Source organism: Colobus angolensis, unplaced genomic scaffold (genome assembly GCF_000951035.1).
Source record: "Colobus angolensis palliatus isolate OR3802 unplaced genomic scaffold, Cang.pa_1.0 Scaffold106, whole genome shotgun sequence".
Lineage (NCBI taxonomy): Eukaryota > Metazoa > Chordata > Mammalia > Primates > Cercopithecidae > Colobus > Colobus angolensis.
In genome coordinates, this window is record NW_012111586.1 from 4,141,254 (window position 1) to 4,164,817 (window position 23,564).

The window sequence follows — 23,564 nt, forward strand, 5'->3', positions numbered from 1 at the left end:
TTTTTTTTTTTTTTTTTTTTTTTTGCTCATCTCAAATTTGGAATTTCCTTGCTCTGCTGATTTCCTTTTTATTTCATGGAGAAAATAGCTATAATGTGGAAGCTTCTTTACCACTAAAGTTACAAATATTTTGTTACCTGTACCTGCTTTTTCTTTTTCATCTGTTGTGATGGAAGAAATATTCCTTCTTCTGTCACTGTTCATGCTCTCAGTACCCTCCCTTCCTTTTCAAGAATAACTTTTTTTTTGAGAACTTTGGCTGCAGGAGGTATGGAGAGTTAAATGGAAGCTGAAAGAGTTGTCTAGATTCACTGTCTTTATTTCCTTATCTCCTACTTACTGGAGTTGGGCTTTTGCTCCTACCGCTCCTCCACTCCTGAAAGTTCCTACAAAGGGTACCAGTTGACTTCAAGTCAGTTAAATTGGATGGCATTCTTTAATGATGGGCCTCCAGGCAGCATTTGTTCAGCAGTCCCTGACTATTCTTTTCTTGGCTTTTTGAATAGCATTTGCAGTCTTGATTTCCTTCCACCTCTCTGGTTACTCTTCTTCTGTTTCCTGCAGTTTAATCAGTAACTACAAATATTATTGTAACATTAAACAAATAAAGATTTATTATCTTACAGAGAAGAATGCATCATTTGTATACATTTTGAGAAACAAACAGGCTTTAAGGAAACCAGGTTGTGGCAGGAAATTTTGAGCAGGTTACACACTACTCTGTGAGAGATACTGAAAAAAGTTGTGAATCATTCATACATGTTTCAAAATGATTCCGTTCAACAATCTTATAAGGTAGATGGTTGTATTGTTTATCCCCAAACGATTTGAGGTGGGGAAAGATGGAATGTGTTCAGGAAACAGTGCCTTGTTCTTTCCAGTTGGAAGGCTAAGTTACAATAAGGTACTACTGAAGATAAAATCTGTTGTTTCCATGTTATGGGATGCCTTGAATGCCAAGGGGAGAAGTTTTTTACTTAATTTTGTAGATAGTGAGGACTGGTTGAAGATTTTTTTTTTTTTTTTTTTTTGAGCCTTGAGTGACTGGAGTGCAGTGGCACGATCTCGACGAACTGCAGCCTCTGCCTCTTGGGTTTGAATGATTTTCCTGCCTCAGCCTCCCAGGTAGTTGGGATTACAGGCGCCCGCCACCATGGCTGGCTAATTTTTGTATTTTTAGTAGAAACGGGGTTTCGCCATGTTGGCCAGGCTGGTGTTGAACTCCTGACCTCAGATGATCCGCCTGCCTTGGCCTCCCCAAGTGGTGGGATTACAGGAGTGAGCCACCGCACCTGGTCAGGTTGAAGATTTTTAAGCTGTGTGCAACATTTTGGGAAAGGAAACCTGTCTTGGCCAAAGGCTGATAATCCCATAACATTAGTTTTAGTGACCAAATGGCACTTCCACTTGAAGCCTTTTTGTGGGCTTCCCAATATAATGAATTGAGCCTTCTTTGACACTCCCATAGCACTTTGTCATACCTTTGATGTAGCACACTTCTCATATATCATAATTACTTGTTTGTATTTGGCTTCCCCATTGGATTTGAGCTCTTCTAGAATGGGATTGTTAGTTGATGGGTAATGTTGATTTTGATAATCTTCCTCATCCCTATCTCAGTGGTTGGCATAAGAAGTGGTTCTTGAATTAGTAAATGAATAAAGAGTTTCAATTTTGAATCTTTTGTCTGAATAGCTTCTCAGAATGCATCTTTTTTATATTTCTCCTGATTACAGGGTTGAATAAATTAGAAGCCACTCCTACTTCCTCTCTGCTGGTACATATGTTTTAGCTAGTTAAACCTATTTTGATAGAGGGGTTCTATGACTTTAAAGGCCTATGACTTTGCAGACACTTATACAGTGTATAGCATACCCTATGCAAATCAGCTGTCTTTTCAGGTCTTGTGTTTGTTTTCCCCACAGACATAATCCAGCCGTTAGTTGTTTAAAGCAGCAGATGGGAGAAGGAATCCGTGGAGATGTGGATTTATTAGCTCTCACAATGAAAGACCACACTGGTTATGCTAAGGATTAGAAGATTTCTGCTGAATGAAAGGGACATGGATCCTGTTTTTCTGTGCTATTTTCAGCAGTGTGGCAATCTCTTGTGACTATAATCAGTTGTAAGAAGACCAGAAAAAGATCTTGTAAATAGACTTTCCTTCAAGCCCTAGACTGTTGGTTGCAGCTGTCATAATTATAGGAGGGACTGGTTTTCTTCCGTTTTGGGTGCAGACTGAATCTGGCCTTTAGTTATTGGTATATTTACACCTTAGGTAGTATAACTGGCTGATTGTGTGCTTTATACATACCTTTATCTGTCAAATTAGGAAATTTGGATTCATATCTCCTGAATTTTGTTGAAGAGTAATTATTGTAGCATGTCTTATAGTTTGGAAAAAGTGATTGAATTTAATGTGTTTAACCCACTTCCTAAAAATATAGTGCTGCCTTCACTAACAATTTTGTGTATGTAACTTATTAGAAAGATCAGCAACTTTCCTTTGTGTTTACTAAGATTCTGACAATTACCATAAAGTTGGAAAGTGTAAACGTTGCTTATAGAGTGTTTATGGGACAGAATCATATCACGAGAACAATCTTTCACTCAAAATGTAAAAGATTATGTATTTTGAGCCATGGATTAAGAAACAGAAGCATCTTTAAACTTGGCTGAAGTTCTGCTTTAAAAATGGCAGCCAGTAACCAAAGAAACAATTCTTGAGATCGTTAAAGGTTGGATAAAACTAGACTTTTTCATGCTGTGCCCTTTCAGAAGTCTGGGGGAATGGGGAGCGTTTCCTGTGACAGCACTGTAAGCGATGAATAGATGAATGAATTTGTCCATGCTCAGAACTCACAACACGTGGACTAACCCCCTCCCGCACATAAAAGAGCAGGGAAACCGACCTTAGCAATGATCTAGCTCGTGAAGAAAGAGAATTTTGTTACTGTCCAAGAAGTGAAGACCAGCGAGTCTAGCGATAAAGAAACAAAAGAGCCCCTGACAGTATCGAAAGAATCTGACATTTGCTTTGTCTGTACAAAGGATGAAAGGAATTTTGCCGACTTAGTCAAAACAATAACTGGTTTTATATCATTTTGAGTCTAAAATACAGGCATCAGAATAGTATGTTTTTCTTTGTATTTCTGAAGAATTGTCATCTTTTTAAAAACGTATGTGGAGTGGTTTTGTTTCTGGAAAGGAAGACGTGACATGGATTTTATAAGCTTAGTAGCTATAGGTGGAGACTCTTGTTTTGTTTGCTAAACCTTTTTAATAAGCAGCGAAGTCAGGATATCAAAGATTGGAATTTTTTCCCCTGGAACCTTTTGTTCTTTTCTTGGTACTTCAAATAATTTCAACCAAAGGGGTATGCATGGAAAATGAAAACAAATATGAAGTCTTTCCGCTATTTGGCAGTGCTTCAGATGAGATATATCTGTACTCCTGTGAAGAAAGACATGATTCTGATATGAGGCAGTGATTGTGTACTTATGCTGGACGGAGGGAGAACTGGTTTAGTGGAACAGTGGGTTAGTGGTGTGCTGAAAGGATTGTTTGCCTCTTTAACCAGCAGTAAGTAGGCACTAGTAGTTGACTGTCTGGGGAGTGGCTTTTTTTGTCTGATACCTGTTATGGATGATTCCAGTATTCTGAGAAGGAGAGGGTTACAGGTGAGTAAAAGAAAACCTTTTTCACTGATCTCCTTCCTTTTAATGTCTCTTATAAATGTACTGAACAGATTGTTATAATTTATTTAATTCATTTGAGGTAGGAGGCAGGGTGGAGTGCAGCTAAGTTCCTCTTTATTCTTTGATGTATAGTTATAATTAGAGAACTTATCTAAAATCTTGCTATTTTGATGGAAAAATGCTGCTTAGGCTTATTTACACTGTATTTAGTGAGTAGAGCAATGAAATCAGACCTGTATGGTATATAAGCCTAATTTAGGACATTAGACATTACTGCTGACAGATTGTTTACAGTGAACATATTCTGTTCCTGACCACCATGCCTAGGCTGCCCCCCCATTACATCACATGTATGTGTAGTATATGCTTGATTCTATACAGAGTTTTAAGAACTTTTCTAAATTATCACTTTGTATATATACATTCCATCCACTTATCTGTTGTCTGTCTGTCTTGTCTGTCCATCCATCCATCTGTCTACCTACCTACCATCTTTTCCTTCTTAAACCTTAGGTAGTTTGTTAGATGAAGAGGTATATAACCTATAACAATGAGTGAAAACAGACTGATAGGCAACCTTCAACTGAATTTTAATGAATATCCTTAGCACTAAAAGAATACATGCCAAATTTGATGATTATTTTTTTCATGCTTTGTAGATCATCTCAGATTATCTCATCTTAGTCTTATTAGCAAAGAGCAATAGTCTATCACTGAATGTTCTAGTCTATCACTGAATGTTTCTAGTCTATCACTGAATGTTTTTGAGAATTGACTTAATGAAGATTCTAGTGTAAATCACTGAGCTAATCAATCAACCTGTGATGGTCTAGTCGTGAAATGTAGCTATTTCTGTTTTCATTTTGTTTATTTGACATTATTTATAAAGCACTTCTTTTGTACAAAGTACCTAAGGATTTTAAAATTATCATGAATTAACATTAGTTTCTTTAAAGTTCTCAGAAAGAAAATGTATAGGATTAGTAAACTTAAAATATAAATTTAAACAAATTTGTATTCTTTCTAGTTATTATATGTACTTCTTATTGATGGTACTGTAAACATTCAGAGCCTGTAGGAGCACCCACTGAATCTTTAGCAGTTGTCCAGTATGACCTGGGCTTTAAAAGTCAATAACATAAACTCCAGCACCGTATACTAATTTCTCCTGTAAGCACAGTTGATTTGATGAGATTTGTCACTTGATTTCTTGGGGTTATTTTGAGAAGTATTTATATAGTACTGTACTCAGATGACCTCTCATAAGTAGTGATATATGTTCAAGCAGCTGCTAATTAAAAATGGCTGGCTTTGTAAGCCCATTTAGTTTCACTGCTTATTTATATCTTTATTTCTCTTTAGTTGCTAGAATTCAGAAAGGGAATCCTATTTGCTGAATGGGGAATATTTCCTGTTTTGTGTTAAATCATTCATTTTCTCCCTGGTGCCTGAGTCAGTCTCTAGTATTTGCTACCTTGTTTGCTGATGCCCTTGGTCTTGAGTCTTTGTTTCTATCTAGCCGGAGTTCTAAATTGCCAGATTACATAACACTGGAGGATCTTTTCCTACAACCTTATACTTAAAAAAATTTTTTCCCCTATTTATTTTGTCTTTTTTTCCCCCCCAGATGGAGTCTCACTGTGTTGCCCAGGCTGGAGTGTGCAGTGGCGTGATCTTGGCTCACTGCAACCTCCGCCTCCTGGGTTCAAGTGATTCTCCTGCCTCTGCCTCCCGAGTCGAGTAGCTGGGGGAGTACAGGCACACACCACCACACCTGGCTAATTTTTTGTATTTTTAGTAGAGACGGTGTTTCACCATGTTGGCCAGCCTGGTCTCAAACTCCTGATTTCAGGTGATCCGCCCACCTTGGCCTCCCAAATTGCTGGGATTGCAGATGTGAGCCACCGCACCCAGCCTATTTTGCCTATTTTTAAAAAATTAAGGTTCATTCTCCAGAAGATTGCTTTGGAACATTCCAAAACAGAGCTAATGCTTGAAAAGCAGCAGTTTAGATTATTTGTTTTAAATAGTTACGTTATAATATAAAGATTTAAAGGTAAGTTTTATTAATAGATTTATGTAAATAAACACACAAAGGTAAAGTGTGCCTGGTGGTACAGGTAATCTACTGGGTAACCTCAGATTTGGAGGTGATAATCCAAATAAATGTTTGGCTTCGCTGATTGCTTTCTGGTGAAATAGATTTCCTAAAACATTTCCAGAAGATCAGCTAAGGCATAGCCTACTTTGATACCTCCAAGTTTCTCTGCAGAGTTTCTTGGGAGGTAGCAGAATAGTAAATAGTGCATTTAGAAGTTCCATGAGGGCAAAGACCTTGTCTGTTTTGTTCAAATTACAGTTCTGCCCTATTCTAGTCATATATCCACGGCCAAATTTCATTTCATTTCTGTACTCCACTGGTATATTGAGAGGAGACAGTGGAGGCAAGGGCTGCAGCAAAAAGACCAATTATGAGACTGTTGTGGTCAAAAAAGGCAAGAAATAATAACAGATTAGAGGGGTGATAGCAGTGGACAATGTGGAGGACTTTCTTATTAGCCATTTTTACAGATACATGAAGCTCAGTAGCTTCCTCAAGGATGGACAAGTAGGTGTATGGCCAGGCTAGGTGTATAGGTTAGGGTACTCTAAACTACAAGTAACAGAAAGTTTGACTCTGAGTGGTTTAAATATTAAGTCAACGTCTTGACTCACAACAGTGAAGTCCAGAGGTTGGATGGGTTTCAGAGTTGTGTAATCTGGTGTCTTTGCTCAGCTTCATTGCTCTTTTGTCTTCCTCAGTGTTTTGGCCTCATTCTCAAGCCTGCTTCCTATGTGTTAGAAAAAGAACTGTAGTGGTTTCAGGCTGCACAGTCACACACTACAACATCCCTGCATCTGAATGGTAAAAGGACATCTTGGAGATTGTGTGTGAGCATCTTTTCTTTACACTAGAGGAGCCTCTGTCGGTGTAGGAATTGACACTATTTTGCTTGAAAAGCCGTTCAAGTTGGGTCTTGTAAGGTAAAAATTGGCTTTCATCTTACATGTACTTTTGAAGCATCTACACATGGAGAGACATTTGAGATTGAGGTTCCTTGTGAATTGAAGGAGGTGCTTTTATATTTGCCCTCTTTCCCAATCAACTTTATGGGGGATGATTTTTAACTTTGAAAGGTCAGGGACTAGCCAACATAAGCAAATTTTTGTTAACAACTCTCTTAGTGCCATTATTTCCACATTATTTGCCCATAAGGCAGATACAGTAATCAGTCTTCATTGTATAGACAGTGCAATTTCCCAGGTTCTAAATTGAAAGTATTTGTTGTGCTGATAAAATTATTGCCTTCAGGCAAAAACTAAATTGTATGTTTTTATGCACCCCCCAGCCCCTTCTTGCTTTTTGCCTTTGCTGTTCAAAAATGAGAGTACTTAGAGTGTCATTGTTTATGGGTACTTAATTATTTTGGAGGATATATGACAACATAATACATAAGGGAAGCATTATTATTGAGAAAGTCTTCTTGGGACTTTTTTATTTTGCAAATTATGACTGCCATAAATTATGGTCATCTTACAAAATGTGATTCAGTTGATTTTTAGTCCTTAAAAACAAAATCTTCAAGAACCAGGTAGATTTCAAACATTCAATTTCTTCTTGAAATTTTATTTTAAAAAGGCTGATGACATGAATAAAAATGTAACCTAATTATTTGCTTCTGTTGTTCTACATTTCCTTGTTCTTTTCTGTGAGAAGTTTGATAAAGGAAAAATTTCAATTTGTACTCTTCAGTTTTTAGTACCACTAAGATATTTTCTTCAAGTCAGTAAATTAGATGGCTTTGAAGGTTAAGTAATTTATCTCACTCTTGTCCCTCTTCTGTGCCCTGCCTCATATATTCCTATTCTATGTTGCAGCTACAGCAGTCTTGTACATTTGTTTTTTTCATAGTCATTTTTCCCCCCATTCCTGAGTGTTTTTATCCTCCTTTTCTACCTATCAACCTTCTGATTATCCTCATGCAGTTAAGACCTGAGTACCTAATTTTCAAATATTATAGTCATTATGGGTAACTCCAGCATCTTTGCAGACAAGGATAATCAGTCCAGTCTCAGATCTTTAGAGTTCCTTGGCTATCTGGAGTCTATGTTAACAATACATTCCTGTAGGCTCCCTCTACAGAATTGTAGAGGGAATTGTTTGATTCAGAAATCTTACAGTAATTTACAATTACATCCCTTGATCACCTCTGAATTAAATTCTGGTGTTCTCTGTGTCAATCTAGATTACAAACTGGTGGTCTGGTGGCCTGTCTACTTCCTATAGATATATTTTATTTAACCACCTTTGGAGATTTAAAGAAAAATTAACCAACATAGTCTCTATCATTCCCCTTTTGTTTTATCCTCTGCTGCTTTATATATTTACTGAATTTAATCTATTCTAAGGCTCACATCTTTTTACTTTATAACAGCTTTGAAATAGCGGTGTTGCTTTTGATGGTGTGTTATACTTTAATTGGCAGGGCTTATTTTTGTTTTGCATTTTGAAAAATGTTTCTTACTGTTACAAAAAATAACAGTATCTTTTGCAATTGAGAGTTTTTCAGATTTGATAAAGTACAGTATATTACCTTACTGGCCCATTAAAGCATTTGAGTTTGCAACATTTATGTCTCAGTGTAAAGACCTCTACCTTTTTTTAGCTCTCTCCCTTTCCTTTTTCTAAAGTCTTTAAGATCTCTGTTCCTGTGATTCTTTTGTTTGTTTGTTTTTGAGACAGAGTTTTGCTCTTGTCACCCAGGCTGGAGTGCAATGGTGCAGTCTTGGCTCACTGCAGCCTTTGCCTCCTGGGTTCAAGCGATTCTCCAGCCTCAGCCTCCTGAGTAGTTGGGATCACGGGTTCCTGCCACAACGCCTGGCTAATTTTTGTATTTTTTAGTAGAGACAGGCTTTTGCCGTGTTGACCAGGCTGGTCTTGAATTCCTGACCTGAGGTCATCTGCCCACCTTGGTCTCCCAAAGTGCTGGGATTACAGGCGTGAGCCACCGCACCCAGCTTTTGTTTCTTTTTGTACCTGTTTGACGTGCCTTTCTATATCATCTGATATTGTTTTGTTTTTTTCTCAATTTATTTGAGGTATATAACGTTTGTGAATTTTTTATGATATAACCACATTTTGTGGGTAAACTCAGTAATAATGTATGATTCAGTTTTTTAAAATGCTCATGTATATAATGTAAGTTTCCTACTTTTCATCTTGAGGTAGTTTTGGTAAGGTATTTATTTTTAAGAGTTTGTTTTGTTTATTTTGTGATTTTTTGAGATCAGTTTGTTTATATATATGTAATTTTTTTTCTTTTAAACCTTTGCTGATTTGTTCTTCTATTTCTCTTTGTTTTTCTAATATTGGGTATTAAGACTCTTTTTTTTGTGATCAAATATCAGTGGAATGCCAAGTACAGTGGCTCACGCCTATAATCCCAGAGAGTGCCAGGTGGGTGAATCACTTGAGCCCAGGAGCTGGAGACCAGCTTGGGCAACATGGTGAGACGTCTCTACAAAAAAAAAAAAAAAAAAAATTTTAAATTAGCCAGGCATGGCTGTGCACACCTGTAGTTCCAGCTATTTGGGAAGCTGAAGTGGGAGGATCGCTTGAGCCTAGGAGGTCAACGCTGCTGTGAGCCATGATTGTGCCCCTGTACTCCAGCCTGGGTGACAGCAAGACCCTGTCTCAAAAAAAAAATTAAAATAGCAACAACAAAAATTCAGTGGAACATTTTTTGTTGTTGTTTTTCTAGAAACCAACTATCCCTTTATTTCAACCTTTTCATATCAGTTTGCTTTTGGTATATCTCTTGCAAATGGCATACAGTAGGTTTTCTTTAAAAAAAAAAAGTCCTGTTTGTAATGAAAATTTTGTCTATTTACATTTATTATGATTAATGATATATTTGGACTTGTTTCTGCCATATTAGTTTTTGTATTCCATGTCCTGTATCTCTATGCCTTACTGTCCCCTTTCTTTTTTTACCCTTTAAAAATATTGGTAGAGTTTTTTGTTTCTTATTTTCTTTTTCTATTTCTACTGGTGTGTTAGAACAAATTCAAACTTTAACCCCCTCCTGAACTCTACAAGCACTCCTTATCTCTTATTACTTCCCCCAAACTTATTTGGCCGTGTAATCAAACTGAACTGAAACATTTCGGCCAGTTTAAAAAAACAACAACAACAAAACCATGAAATTCACTGTAACCAGAGGTGACCCAGTTTACCTGAGCCAGAATGATAAGAAAGTTCTGTTTTAACTCTATAAGGAGAGTAACTTTGTAATGAATAATCTGCTTTTTATTCCCTGTTTGTGCTTTCTTAACCCCTTTTCTGCTTAGAAAGCCAGCCCCCTCTGCTTAGCTCAGCAGAACACGCATTCTATTTTAAAGAATGAGATGTTACAGAATTGCAAACAAAAGTCAGTTTGATCTTTAAACTGAAAGTCAGTTTGATCTTTAAACTAAATCTGTTGTAATTTTGTCCTTTAACAATGGTATTGTCATCAGCAGTGGATTCTGAGTAGGCCCTAGAATGTTCGCCACTCCTACCCTCACCCCAAACAGTGTAATTTATGTTAGTTACACTATGTGGGTTTAATTATGAGTTATATAAAGAGACATACAATCTTTTAGTGGCAGAGAATACCTTTTTTTCTCCTTGACTTTTTTGTTTGTTTGTTTTTCTTGAGACGAGTTCTCACTGTGTTACCTAGGCTAGTCTCAGACTCTGGGCTCAACTGATCCTCCCGCCATGGCCTCCCAAAGTGTTGAGATTACAGGCGTGAGCACAGCACCTTGCCTCATTGATTTTCAATGTTAATTGAAAAGTAATTGTCTCCAAAACCCAGTTCTCTATCCACTTCTAATGGAGTGGATTATTGGGTTATGTTTCTTAGAGTCCATTAATTTCCTTCTCTGGGAAGAGTGCTGCTACTGCAGTGGGAATCAATATGTATTATGTATAGTGTGAGAATTCAATATAAAGTGAGTGAGGCTCAGAGTCCCAGGGAGGGAGTTGCCTCAGGCAGAGACAGCTTTGACCCATAGTCATCTCCATGCTGGTGACTGTTGACATAAAGGACAAGGACCAGCCTTGTGACTCCTGGCTTGCATATTTACTTGTGGGGGTAGTGGTTACTGCCTTTGGACACTTGGCCTTTGTCTTTTCTTTGGAAATATTTTATGGCTTTAGTCATTGTGAATAATGAGTAGTACATATAGGCAGTGAATCCTCATCTGTGTGAATAGCACCCTTTCGTGTTTTGTGTCTGTGTGTGTGTGTGTGTGTGTGAGAGACGGAGTTTTGCTCTTGTTTCCCAGGCTGGAGTGCAATGGCACAATCTCAGCTCACTGCAACCTCCGCCTCCTGGGTTCAAGCGATTCTCCTGCCTCAGCCTCCTGAGTAGCTGGGATTACAGGCATGCACCACCACGCCCAGCTAATTTTCGTGTTTTTAGAAGAGACGGGGTTTCTCCATGTTGATCATGCTGGTCTCAAACTCCCGACCTCAGGTGATCCACCAGCCTCAGCCTCCCAGAGTGCTGGGATTGCAGGTGTGAGCCACCATGCCCAGCCATGAATGGCACTATTTCGTGTTTTATGTAATACCTTTAGAAGTTTGCTTTGTGGACAAGTGAAAGAGAGTGACTGGTTATTTCTGTAGGATTTAGTATGTACAACTTTCTTTGTAGCTTCAGAATATAGTTTAATATCTTTTATTCAGTGTAGTCAAACATTACTTAAAGCTCTTTGGGAAATATCCTTGGCAGAAAGTATCAAAATGTATCAATTGAGGGATCCAAATGGTAATAAAATTTTGGAGACTGTTAAAGCAATATACCTTGAATATTTGGGGAGGAATGATAGGGATGGAGTATTGGGGGTGGGTTAGTTTTTAGAGAATAACATCGTATCACTTAGCTTTATTTAGAGCTTCGCTTCTGGTGTTTCAGATTAGAAAAATTTCCATTTCTTCTTCCTATTTTTTTTTTTTTTTTTTGAGACAGGGTCTTGCTCTGTCACCCAGGCTGGAGTCCAGTGGCGTGATCTTGGCTCACTGCAACCTTCACCTCTGGTCTCAGGCGATCCTCCCACCTGAGCCCCCTGCATAGTTGGGACTACAGGCGTGTGCCACCACTCCTGGCTAATTTTTTTTGAACTTTTTTATTGGAGACGAGGTCTCACTGTGTTGCAAAGCTGGTCTTAATCTCCTGAGCTCAAGGGATCCTCCCGCCTCGACCTCCCAAAGTGCTGGGATTACAGGTGTGAGCCACCACACCTGGCCAATTTCTTATTATTAATACAAAGTGTCTTACTTTAAACTTTTAAGTTTATTTTTAAAATTCAAGCCTAGGAATAACTTTTGTGAGAAAGGCAGAGTAGGTGTTTTTATCTCAGGTGAACAGGTAAGAATAATGAGGTTTAGAAAGGTTTAATGACTGACCAAGGTTTTATAAGGAAGTAAGCAGCAGAATTGTGTTCACATATTTTTCTAAGTCCTAGGTTCTTTATACCATGTAGAAATACCCTGTTTATATCATCAAGCTGTTTATCAAACTCAAATGAGAATAACACATTATTTATAGAATAAAGGTTTTTGTTTGTTTGTTTTTGTTTTTTCTTCTTGAGACAGAATTTCTCTCTGTTGCCCAGGCTGGAGTGCAGTGGTATGATCTTGGCTCACTGCTGATCACAGTGTACTCCAGCACTGCCTCCCAAACTCAAGTGATCTTGCCACCTCAGCCTTCCTGAGTAGCTGGGACTGCTGGTACATGCCAGTATGCCCAGCTATTTTTTGTAGTTTTTGTAGAGATGGGATTTCACCATGTTGCCCAGTCTGGTCTTGAACTCCTGAGCTCAAGCAATCTTCCTGCCTCGGCATCCCAAAGTGCTGGGATTACAGGTGTGAGCCACTGTGACTGGCCTAAAGTATTTTCATGTTCATTACTTTATTTGACCTTTACAACAGCTGTATCTAAGCCTTTGAGGTAGATGGAATCCCAGGTCACACAGTTACGTGTTTTTGAGCCATGACAGAAACCTAGTTTTCCAAACTTTAAATTTTGTGTTCTTGGCCAGGCATGGTGGCTCACACCTGTAATCCCAGTGCTTTGGGAGGCCGAGGTGGGTGGATCACGAGGTCAGGAGATAATGTTCCTTTAAGACTAGATAGTAAATGATATTAACATATATTTTCTTCCTAGTTAATATTTTTCTCTTCTTAAAGCATTCCGACTCTCCGTGGAGTAATTACCAGCCAGGAGACTGTCAGTAAATAATATGTAATAATAGAACATATTCTTCCCCTAGTAAAACTTCTTGCTGATATTATTGCAATTGACAGTTTTCATCAATGCAACTCCAAACTGGTAGACAGGACCCTATCATGTGCCTTATAATGATGATAACAATAATAGTATGAACCATTTACTTGCTTGATGGATTCATAGATTTATTCTTCCAATATTCATTTGGTGCCTTCTAGGCCAGGTATTCTGCTGGGTGCTAGGAATGTCCTTGTGAGCAAGACTAATTCCTACTCCCCTGGAGCTAACAGTCAAAGAAAACAGATAATTTAGCAAATAATTATAATAATGAGTAAAGTAGGTATGATTGAGGAATTAAAGGAATATTTGGGTAATATATGGGAGGAGGCTGGAGGGAAAACTGTGTAGAAAAACTTTCCAGAGGAAACAAAATTTAAACTGAACTCCAGGAAGGTATAAAAAGAGATAAAGAAAAGTAATCCAGACCAAGAGAACAGTAAGTGTGAAGACCTGAAGGTGAAAGAAAGCATGGCAAGCCTGAGTCCAAAACTCCAATAAGACTGGAGAATTGTGCAGATGATACTGAGGAGGGAGGCAGTCACAGCCAAGTAGTGCCCTGTAGACTACAGAAAGGATTTTAGACTTTATCCATTGCAGAATTGTAAGAGAGAAAGGAACCATTTAAAAAAGTTATTTTTGGCCGGGTGCGGTGGCTCACACCTGTAATCCCAGCACTTTGGGAGACTGAGGCGGGTGGATCACCTGGGGTCAGGAGTTCGAGACCAGACTGACCAACATGGTGAAACCCCATCTCTACTAAAAAAACAAAAATTAGCTGGGCATGGTGGCATATGCCTGTAATCCCAGCTACTCGGGAGGCTGAAGCAGGAGAATTGTTTGAACCCGGGAGGCGGAGGTTGCTGTGAGCTGAGATCATGCCACTGCACTCCAGCCTGGGTGACAGAACGAGACTTCATCTAAAAAAAAAAAAAAAGTTATTTTTGACTTCAGTATTTATTTCGTTAAACCCACATGGGTTATCACTCAGAAAACAGGTACTATATATGATATTTACATTAATATAACGTTAATCAAGGGGGACAAAACTGAATGAAAGGGAGACCAATTAGGAGGATGTTATAGGATGATGGTGGCTTGTGCCTGGGGAAGTAGAAGTGAATTGACAGATTAAAGATAGGTATTTTGGAAGTAGAATTGACAGAGCTTGATGAATAATGGATATAGAGAGTGAGAGAAAGTGAAAAATCAAGAATGACCCTGGGTTTGGTGGTACCATCATCAAAATAGAAAACAGAGTAGGAGCGAGACTGAGTAGAAAGATAAGCTGAGTTTTAGACATATTAAGACAAGGTAGTTGTATGTATAACTATAGAGGTCTAGTATGGGATAGAGATAACAAATTCGAGATTCATCTGTAAAATATATAGAGAAAGGAGAGTATACAAGCAGAACTTTAAGGACAGTCCACATTTAAGAGTTTAAGGTGATGGAGAATGAGCCTACAAAGGTGTTTAAATGGTGTGTTTGCAGGGATAAGAGGAAGAACAAGAGAATGTGTCTTCATGGCAAGAAAAGTCTTCCAGGACAGAAGAGTGAATGGGTGCTGCTGAACAGTGGAGCCAAAAAAGATAGGTGGACTAAAAATGCAGTGATGCTTCATTACACTGGCATTATACATAACATTGGCAGTGTGGCAAGAATGGTTTAAACGGGATGGTAAGATCTGGGGATATTTGTAGAGTGTTGAAGAATGAGTAGGAAGTGAGAAATTAGAGATGTTGGATGTAGATAACTCATTCAGGAAGTGTGGTTGTGAAGGGAAATAAAATTGATAAGGCAATGTTTGAAGAGGGATGTGTAGTTATTAAGGGAATTTATATCCTTACCTCAAGCTGGAATAGACTTGAATGTGTTCAGAATGCTAATCAGGAAGATCATTAAGAACATGAAGACTCAAGAGATAATGAGTAGATCAGAGAAGGCTGAATGGAATGGGCTTCACCTGATACTGTAATGTGTTACCAGGTATTACCAGCCTAGTTGCTAGAAGGTTATGAGTAAAATAATTTATGGTTATCTGTCTAAATGGGAGTACTCTTGCCCCAGCCAAGTTTCCTGATTGTGTAGCTTTTCTCCCCAACCTGCTGTGAATATTCCCTGGGAAAAGGAGGCTTGGGAAATCATTGCTCCTTGGACTACCTTTATGTGGTTGGAGGGCACTTCTTGTTCCACTGTGCCTTAGTTGTCACAGAATGTACTGATCTGGAGTCCTGGGCATCAAATGCAGGCTTTTGTATAGGTGTAAGGAAGTCGGAAGGGATGAATTTCCACAGATACATTTCCATGCCTCTAAACAAATGCAGAGAGGGGCATATATGCATTTTATAAAATTTTATTATTGTTAAGCCAAAACTATACTCTACCATGTTACCCATTTAAATTATTCAAGAAGTCAGAACTGTCATGTAGATTCAAAGAACAAATATTTCCAGTTTTATATAGATTGTTTCAGAAAGTAGAAAAAGAGGATATATTACCTTAGCACATTTTATGAATGTCTTCGTCTGTTCATGCTGCTATAAAAAAAATACCACAGATTGGGTAATTTATAAAGAACAGACATTTATTTTCTTACAGTCCTGGAGTCTGAGAAGTCCAAGATCAAGGTGCTGGCATTTGTGTGGCGAGTGCCTTCTTGCTGTTTCTTCACATGGCGGAGGATGGAAAGGCGAAAAGGGCTGAAAGCTGTATGAAGCCTCTTTTTTCTCTTTTAATTTTGATTTTTTTGAGATGGGGTCTTGCTCTGTTGGCCAAGCTGGCCTCAGACTCCTGGGCTTAAGCGATTCTCCTGCCTCAGTCTCCTGAGTAGCTGAGACTACAGGTGCACATCACCATGCCTGGCTTAAAGCTTTACGAAGGCCTTAATAATTTCTCTTGTTTTTCCTCTTATCCCTGCAAACACACCATTTAAACACCTTTGTAGGCTCATCCTTCATCACCTTAGACCCTTAAATGTGGACTGTCCTTAAAGTTCTGCTTGTACACTCTCCTTTCTCTATATATTTTACAGATGAATCTCAAATTTGTATCTCTATCCCAGATCTTTTTGCTGACCTCCATAGTTGTACATACAACTACCTTGTCTTAATATGTCTAAATGTAAAATGTACAAGAGAGGAGGCTTCATGACCTAATCACCTCCTACAGGCCCCACCTCTTAATACTATCACATTGGATTTTAAAGTCCAGTGTGAATTTTGGATGAGACACAAACATTGAAACCTTAGCAATGAGGATAGCATAAATATGATGTCAAAATTGGACAAGAACATTTTGAGAAGAGAAAGTATATAGGCCAGTCTTACTTACTAATATACAGGCAAATATCCTAACTAAAAGTTTCTAGGCCTAGATACTTTTATTAGTGAAAACTGTTAATATTTAAGGAAGAAATAACACCAGTCTTACATAAATTCTTTCAGAAAATAGAGGAGTATGGAACAGTTCCCTGTCAGTTTTAGGAGACAGGCATAATTGTGATACAAAAATCTGACAAAGACACAAGAAAATTAGAGATTATTATCCTTTATGAAAATAGGTGTAAAAATCATTAATGAGATATTAGCAAATAGAATCTAGCAATGTATTTGATAAAGTTGAATTTAAGCTGGGCACGGTGACTCACACCTGTAATCCCAGCACTTTGAGAGGCCAAGGTGGGTAAATCACCTGAGGTCAGGAGTTTGAGTCCAGCCTGACTAACATGGTGAAACCCCATCTCTACTAAAAATACAAAAATTAGCCAGGCATGGTGGCACACACCTGTAAACCCAGCTACTTGGGAGGCTGAGGCAGGAGAATCACGTGAACCCGGGAGGCAGAGGTTGCAGTGAGTGGAGATCACACTACTGCACTCCAGTCTGGGTGATGGAGCAAGGCTCCATCTCAAAAAAAAAAAACACCTTGAATTTAACTCAGAATTGCAAAATTAGTTTAATCTTAGAAAATCAATCACTGTAATTTGCCACATTAACAGCAGAGAAAAACTATGTAAGCATTTCAGTAGATGCAGAGAAAGTATTTGACATAATCCATGCCCATTTGTGAGAAAGACTATGAACAAATTAGGAATAGAAGAGAACTTGTTAGAAAGTTATCCATGAAAAACCTATAACTAACATAATATTAAATATTCAAAATGTTAAATGCCTTTCTCCTAAGATTAGATGAGAAGCCAGACAAGGATGTCTACCACTTCTGTTTAACATCTTATAGAAAATTCTAGAAAATGGAAAGAAGTAAAACTCTCCCTATTAATAGAAGATATGATTGTTTATATAGAAAAATTCTAAGGAATATATGAAACAGTTATGATTAATAATGGTTTTACCAAAGTATGGGATACATGATCAATATAAAAATTAATTACATTTCTATATACATGCAAGCAATTGAAAAATGAAATAAAAGGTTTTATTTATAATAGCTTTAAAAAATCTACTTAGGGATGAGCTTCATAAAAGGAGTTTTTGTTAAAAACGGTAAAACATTGCTTAGAGTAATTAAAGTACTCGGTAAATGGAGAAATACTATGTTCATGTATTGTAAGACTTGATATTTTCAGATATCACTTCTTCCAAATTGATCTATAATCCCAGCAGGCTTTTTTTGGTAAAAATTAACAATTGGATTCAGAAATTCAAATTGAAATGAAGAATCTAGAATATCTAAAGCAATCTTGGAAAATAACAAAGTTAAAGGACTGTATAATCCGACTTCATGACTAAATATAAAACTACAGAATCATGACAGTGTGGTGCTTGCATAGGGCAGAAAAATAGATCAGTAGTATGCAATAGAGAGCCTAGAAAGGTTTCAAAAAAATTTGTTAGGGAAAGGACAATGTTTTCAATAAATGCTATTGAAATAAATGGATATCCGTATGAATAGTTTCATCTCACGTATTACCTCAAAATTAATTTTCACTCATCTAAAGGCACCACTGGCCTGGCGTGGTGACTCACACCTGTAATACCAACACTTTGGGAGGCCGAGGCAGGTGGATCACCTGAGATCAGGAGTTCTAGACCAGCTTGACCAATATGGTGAAAATCCGTCTCTACTAAGAATACAAAAATTAGCTGGGCGTGGTGATGGGTGCCTGTAATCCCAGCTACTCTAGAGACTGAGGCAGGAAAATCACTTGAACCCGGGAGATGGAGGTTGCGGTGAGTCGAGATCGCACCACTGTGCTCCAGCCTGGGTGACAGAGCGAGACTCCATCTCAAAAAAAAAAAAAAGAAAAAGGCACCACCAATAACTTTAGTAGACAAGCCATAGATTAGAACATATTTACAAAACGTACGTGACACAGGACTTGTATTTAGAAGATTATGAAGAAATCTTACAATTCAATAGCAAAAAGATAACTCAAGTTTTAAAAAGGTAAAAAAATTTTAAGATACTTCACAAAGGAATATATATTGATGGTTAATAGGCACATGAAAAGATACTCAACATCATTAGTCATCAGGAAAATGATTAAAGCCACAGTGAGATACCCCTACACACCTAAATGGCTAAAATGTAAAATGACTAAAATATAAAAAACTGATACCATATATTGGCATGAATGTAGAGCAGTTGGAACTTTCTTATATTATTAATGTAAGTGTAACATGTATTAGCTAGAATGTGAAGCAGTTGAAACTCTCATACATTGTTCATCGGAGTGTAACATGGTATAATCACTTTAGAAAAAGGTCTGGTAGCTTCTTATAAAACTAAACATATATCTACCCTTTAACCAAGTAATGTTACACTTTTAGGGATTTACCCAAGACAAATGAAATATAGCTTGTCAAAAAGACCTGTTACAGGAATGTTAATAGCTGAAAAATGGAATTGGAGAAAGGATAAATTAACTGGGGTATATTCATATTGCTATTGTTACTTGCAACAACATTGATGAATCTCACAAATACTATGCTGAGTTGAAGAAGCCTATGTAAAAAGGTTTATATTTGTATGGTTCCATTCATAGGAAGTTTTGAGGAAGTAAAAGTAATCTGTGGTGACATAATGAGAATAATATTTGCTTGGGGTAGGAAGATAGTGGTTTGTTGGGGATTTACAAAGAAAGGACATGGTGGAACTATCTGGATTGATGGACATGTTCTGTATTTTGATAGAGATTTAGGTTGGCTGGGTGCAGTGGCTCACACCTGTAATCCCAGCACTTTGGGAGGCTGAGGCGGGCGGATCACGTGAGGTCGGGAGTTCAAGACCAGGCTGACCAACATGGAGAAGCTCCGTCTCTACTAAAAATACAAAATTAGCTGGGCGTGGTGGCGCATGTCTGTAATCCCAGCTACTTGGGAGGCTGAGACAGGAGAACCACTTGAACTCGGGAGGTGGAGGTTGCAGTGCCCCAAGATTGCACCATTACACTCCAGCCTGGGCAACAAGAGTGAAACTCTGCCTCAAAAAAAAAGATTTAGGTTATCTGAGTATATGTACTTACCAGACTTATCAATCGGCATACGTGAGATGAAGTAATTTAAGATTTGTACAATTGAATGTTTGTAAATTTACCTAGAAAAACACACAAAAGAATTGCAATCAAATACTGAATTTTAGCAAAAATAATTTTGTAAAGTAAGTGAATTTTACAAAAATAAGGCATATTAAACTTATTGTGAAAAGTAAACCGGCTGGGCGTGGTGGCTCACACCTGTAATCCCAGCACTTTGGGAGGTCAAGGCGGGAGGATCACTTGAGGCCAGGAGTTTGAGGCCAGCCTGGCCAACATGGCAAAATACTAAAATACAAAAATACAAAAAAATTAGCTGGGCGTTGTGGTGCATGCCTGTAATCCCAGCTACTCAGGAGACTGAGGCAGGAGAATCGCTTGAACCCAGGAAGTGGAGGTTGCAGTGAACTGAGATCGGCCAGCCTGGGCGACAGTGTGAGACTCCATCTCAAAAAAAAAGAAAAGAAAAAAGCAAATCTATAAAACTTTTCGAAGAAAATATAAGCACATGTATTCATGACTGTGTAATCAGGGATATATTTCTTACATGGACAGTTGCTTGGAGAACAATTTGGAATATCCAGTACTTTATGACTCAGTAGTTCAACGTCCAAGAAATATTTTCTACATGTGCACTAGGAAACAACTACAAGAATGTTTACAGGAGTATTGTTTTAATGGAGAAGAAAAAGATGGAAACAAAATTAAATTTCTATTTACTAGAGAATAGATAAATAAATATTGGTATATTCATAGACTGGACCACACTGTCTGAAGATTAGTAAACTAAAGTGAAATATATCCGCATGGGTGAATCTCCCAGTTTTCATAATGTTGGCTAATGTCAGCAGAGGAATACATATAATATTATACCATGTATATATAATTTTAAAACATGTAAAACAATACTTATTTTTTATGAATCCAAAAACACATATGGAAAATATAAAAAACAAATTAAGAATAGTTGTTAATTTAGGACTGGTAGGAGGTGGGACTTGATATACTTGGAAAGCAAGTCACAGTGGCCCCAACTGTTATTGTAAAGGTTATTTCTTACGCCAGTGGTGTGTGAAGTCATCTCTTTGTTATATTATTTCCTATACTATTTTAATTTTCTAATTATCACCCACTGCTCTAATCCCATTTCATTCCTTCTGTATGCTTGCCACCAATGCCCTTTACAATTCAGCAGCAGTTAACGGCTGGCCTAGCATGCCTGTAATCTACACTGGGGAGATGGTTCCATCTAGTGGGAAAAATGTTGCATGGGACATTCCTTTTAGGAAGGAAGATTAAAGAAGTAATAGTTTGCCTGAGTCTAAGAGGCCGGGCACGGTGGGTCATGCCTGTAATCCCAGCACTTTGGGAGGCCGAGGCGGGTGGATCATGAGGTCAGGAGATCGAGACTATCCTAACACGGTAAAACCCCGTCTCTACTAAAAATACAAAAAAAAAAAAAAAAAGCCACGTGTGGTGGTGGTTGCCTGTAGTCCCAGCTACTCGGGAGGCTGAGGCAGGAGAATGGCGTGAACCCGGGAGTTGGAGCTTGCAGTGAGTCGAGATCGCGCCACTGCACTCCAGCCTGGGAGACAGAATGAGACTCTATCTCAAAAAAAAGACAAAGAAAAAGTTATTATTTAGAAATATATGACCTTTTCCATTATTAAGATAATACTGTGGATTTCCTAGGACATTTAGGTAGACCAACAGGTCTCAGATGGGTTCTTATTTCTAACTTGCATATGTTTTGTTTTTCAGAAAGAGTTGAGCCTTCCAAGAAGAGGCAGCTTGTAAGTAGATGATTATTACCATTATGATTATGATCTCCTACTTAGGAACCCCTCTTGGGAACATTTCCCACTGTCATGTGGAAGAATCCCACTCAGAAATATTTCTTTCTGTGTACTCGTATCTGAGCTAGGGAAGCCAGCAGGCCAACTGACTTCTCCCACTAGGTCAGATTTTCCCTCCTCCCCATTCCTCTCCACCTCCAAATCCCTCCTCTATCTCAGTTTTTGCGTAACATTTTGGGAAAGTTACAACTTAAATGTTCACCACAGTCTTACACTTGTGCTTTGGGATTTACTGAGTTTTAGTAGCCTCGAGCTAAGGAGATAGGAATGTTAAAATGGAAACCCTTTGCATTTACATCTATCCCGTAGCATGGTATGATGAGAAGACCAACTTTTCTGATAAGTTGAGGCAAGGGCAGCTAAGTTTGGAGACTACGTTGAATGGAATAGGTTCCCAACCTGTTTGGTTTTTTTCTGGCTTCAGGATTAGGGGAGATGAACAAATAGTCTTTGTCCCTGGATTTTAATTTCTTATATTCTCTTGGACTGCTTTTCCTCTAGGAATTCGGTTGGGGCAGTATTAGAAATTTGGCCAATCAGAATCACCTGGAATGCTTGTTAAAGTGCGGAGTGTGAACTTAATACATTAAAATCTCTATGTTGGGGCCCAAAAACCTGTACTGTATATACCTACAACATACTCATCTTTACCATGATTTACTAGTAAAGTCACATCTGGGGAACCCTAAGGAAATAGAGCTGTGATAAAACAATGGCTTTTAAACTTTTCCTTAACAAAAAAAGAGATGAATTAAGGAGGAGATCACAACAAGATTTATATTTATGTATTAAGTATACTTTACGTACACATCATATGCAGTTTTTAAATGTATGAAACACATAGTCATTCTTTCTGTTACTGTCCATTTTAGGATTTTGTTTTGTGAAAAATGCTCTCGTGATTAAACTTTCCTCTGAGATTTTTGTGTAGCCTTGTGGGCTGTTTACGAAAGCTTATTTTCGTTTGATATGAAGAGACTTGAGTCAGAAAACTCATAAGGTTCAGTCTTGACCATGCCATTTAACTAGCTTTATAAACCTAGACAAATCACTTTATCTTCCTAAACCTCAGTTGCCTTATCTATAAAATGAAAATAATGTTACCTGTGTTTTCTTCTTAATAAGCCTGTTAGAAGGATCATTTAATGTATGTATAGTGCTTTATTACTTATAGTTTAATTTTAATATATATTAGTTTTAGAATTCTTAATGGGTTAAATTTGGATGAATTCTATTATTTAAGAGGCACGTTTTAAATTTTAAATTCGGTTTCTAGCAGTGAATATCAGGTCTAGCTTCACAAGTGTCCTGAGTCTTCTGTAAATGGCAAGGGCTCTCCCAGGACTCTTAGAGGAATGATACACCAAGTAGGTATGCATAACTGAAAAGGAGTAGCTTTTCAGCATCATAGCAAATATTTGTACTTGGTCATTTTTCTACTATTTCTGCCCTCCCCCCCTCTTTTTTTTTTGGTTCCTTCTATTTGAAAACTGTCTGAGATTTGCCTTTTCTTAGTATTAAGCGAAATAAATTAAGACCTGAGACAGGTAGCTTCTTGCAGGAATGTGTGTCCTCAATGAATGAAGTTGCTGAGAAGAAGGAGAAGGAGGAGTATTCTTATTTTTATGTTATGTCAAAATAATTTTTTGGTTATTTTAGTGATATCTAAAGTTAGGCCTACTCTAACTGCCTTAAAAATGTTTAATTAATAAGGGTCAGAAATAGATTTTCCCTCCCCTTTTTGATAAAGTAACTCACATTTAGACAATTGATCACTCAGTAAATACACATTAATACCTACTCTGGGTCAGGTGCCATGGCTCACGCCTGTAGTCCCAACACTTTGGGAGGCCAAGGTAGTTGGATCACCTGAGGTCAGTAGTTCGAGACCCGCCTGACCAATATGGTAAAACCCTGTCTCTACTAAAAGTAAAAAAAAATTAGCCGAGCTAATTCTAAAGTTCTAAAGTTACTTGTATTGTTTACCCAGGCTAGAAGAGTTTTATATTTTACTTTTTCATAATTGAAGCAGCCCTGAATGGTTTTTCTTGCTCAATGCTATGGAGGGGGCCTCTTTTTGGTGATTCCTTTCAAATAGGATTTTTTCTTTTATTATTTTTTATTTATTTATTTTATTATT

General features: G+C 37.8%; 1 protein-coding gene across 3 annotated transcripts in view; it reads left to right on the plus strand.

Annotated features, from left to right (window-relative positions):
- The window catches only part of MAST2 (microtubule associated serine/threonine kinase 2), a 245,133-nt gene that overhangs the window by 68,100 nt on the left and 153,469 nt on the right, over positions 1-23,564 (plus strand). For all 3 annotated transcript variants that reach the window (XM_011946611.1, XM_011946619.1, XM_011946626.1), the window contains exon 3: positions 21,330-21,361. In XM_011946611.1, the coding sequence (XP_011802001.1) occupies positions 21,330-21,361 (32 nt within the window). The remainder of the gene's footprint in view (positions 1-21,329; positions 21,362-23,564) is intronic.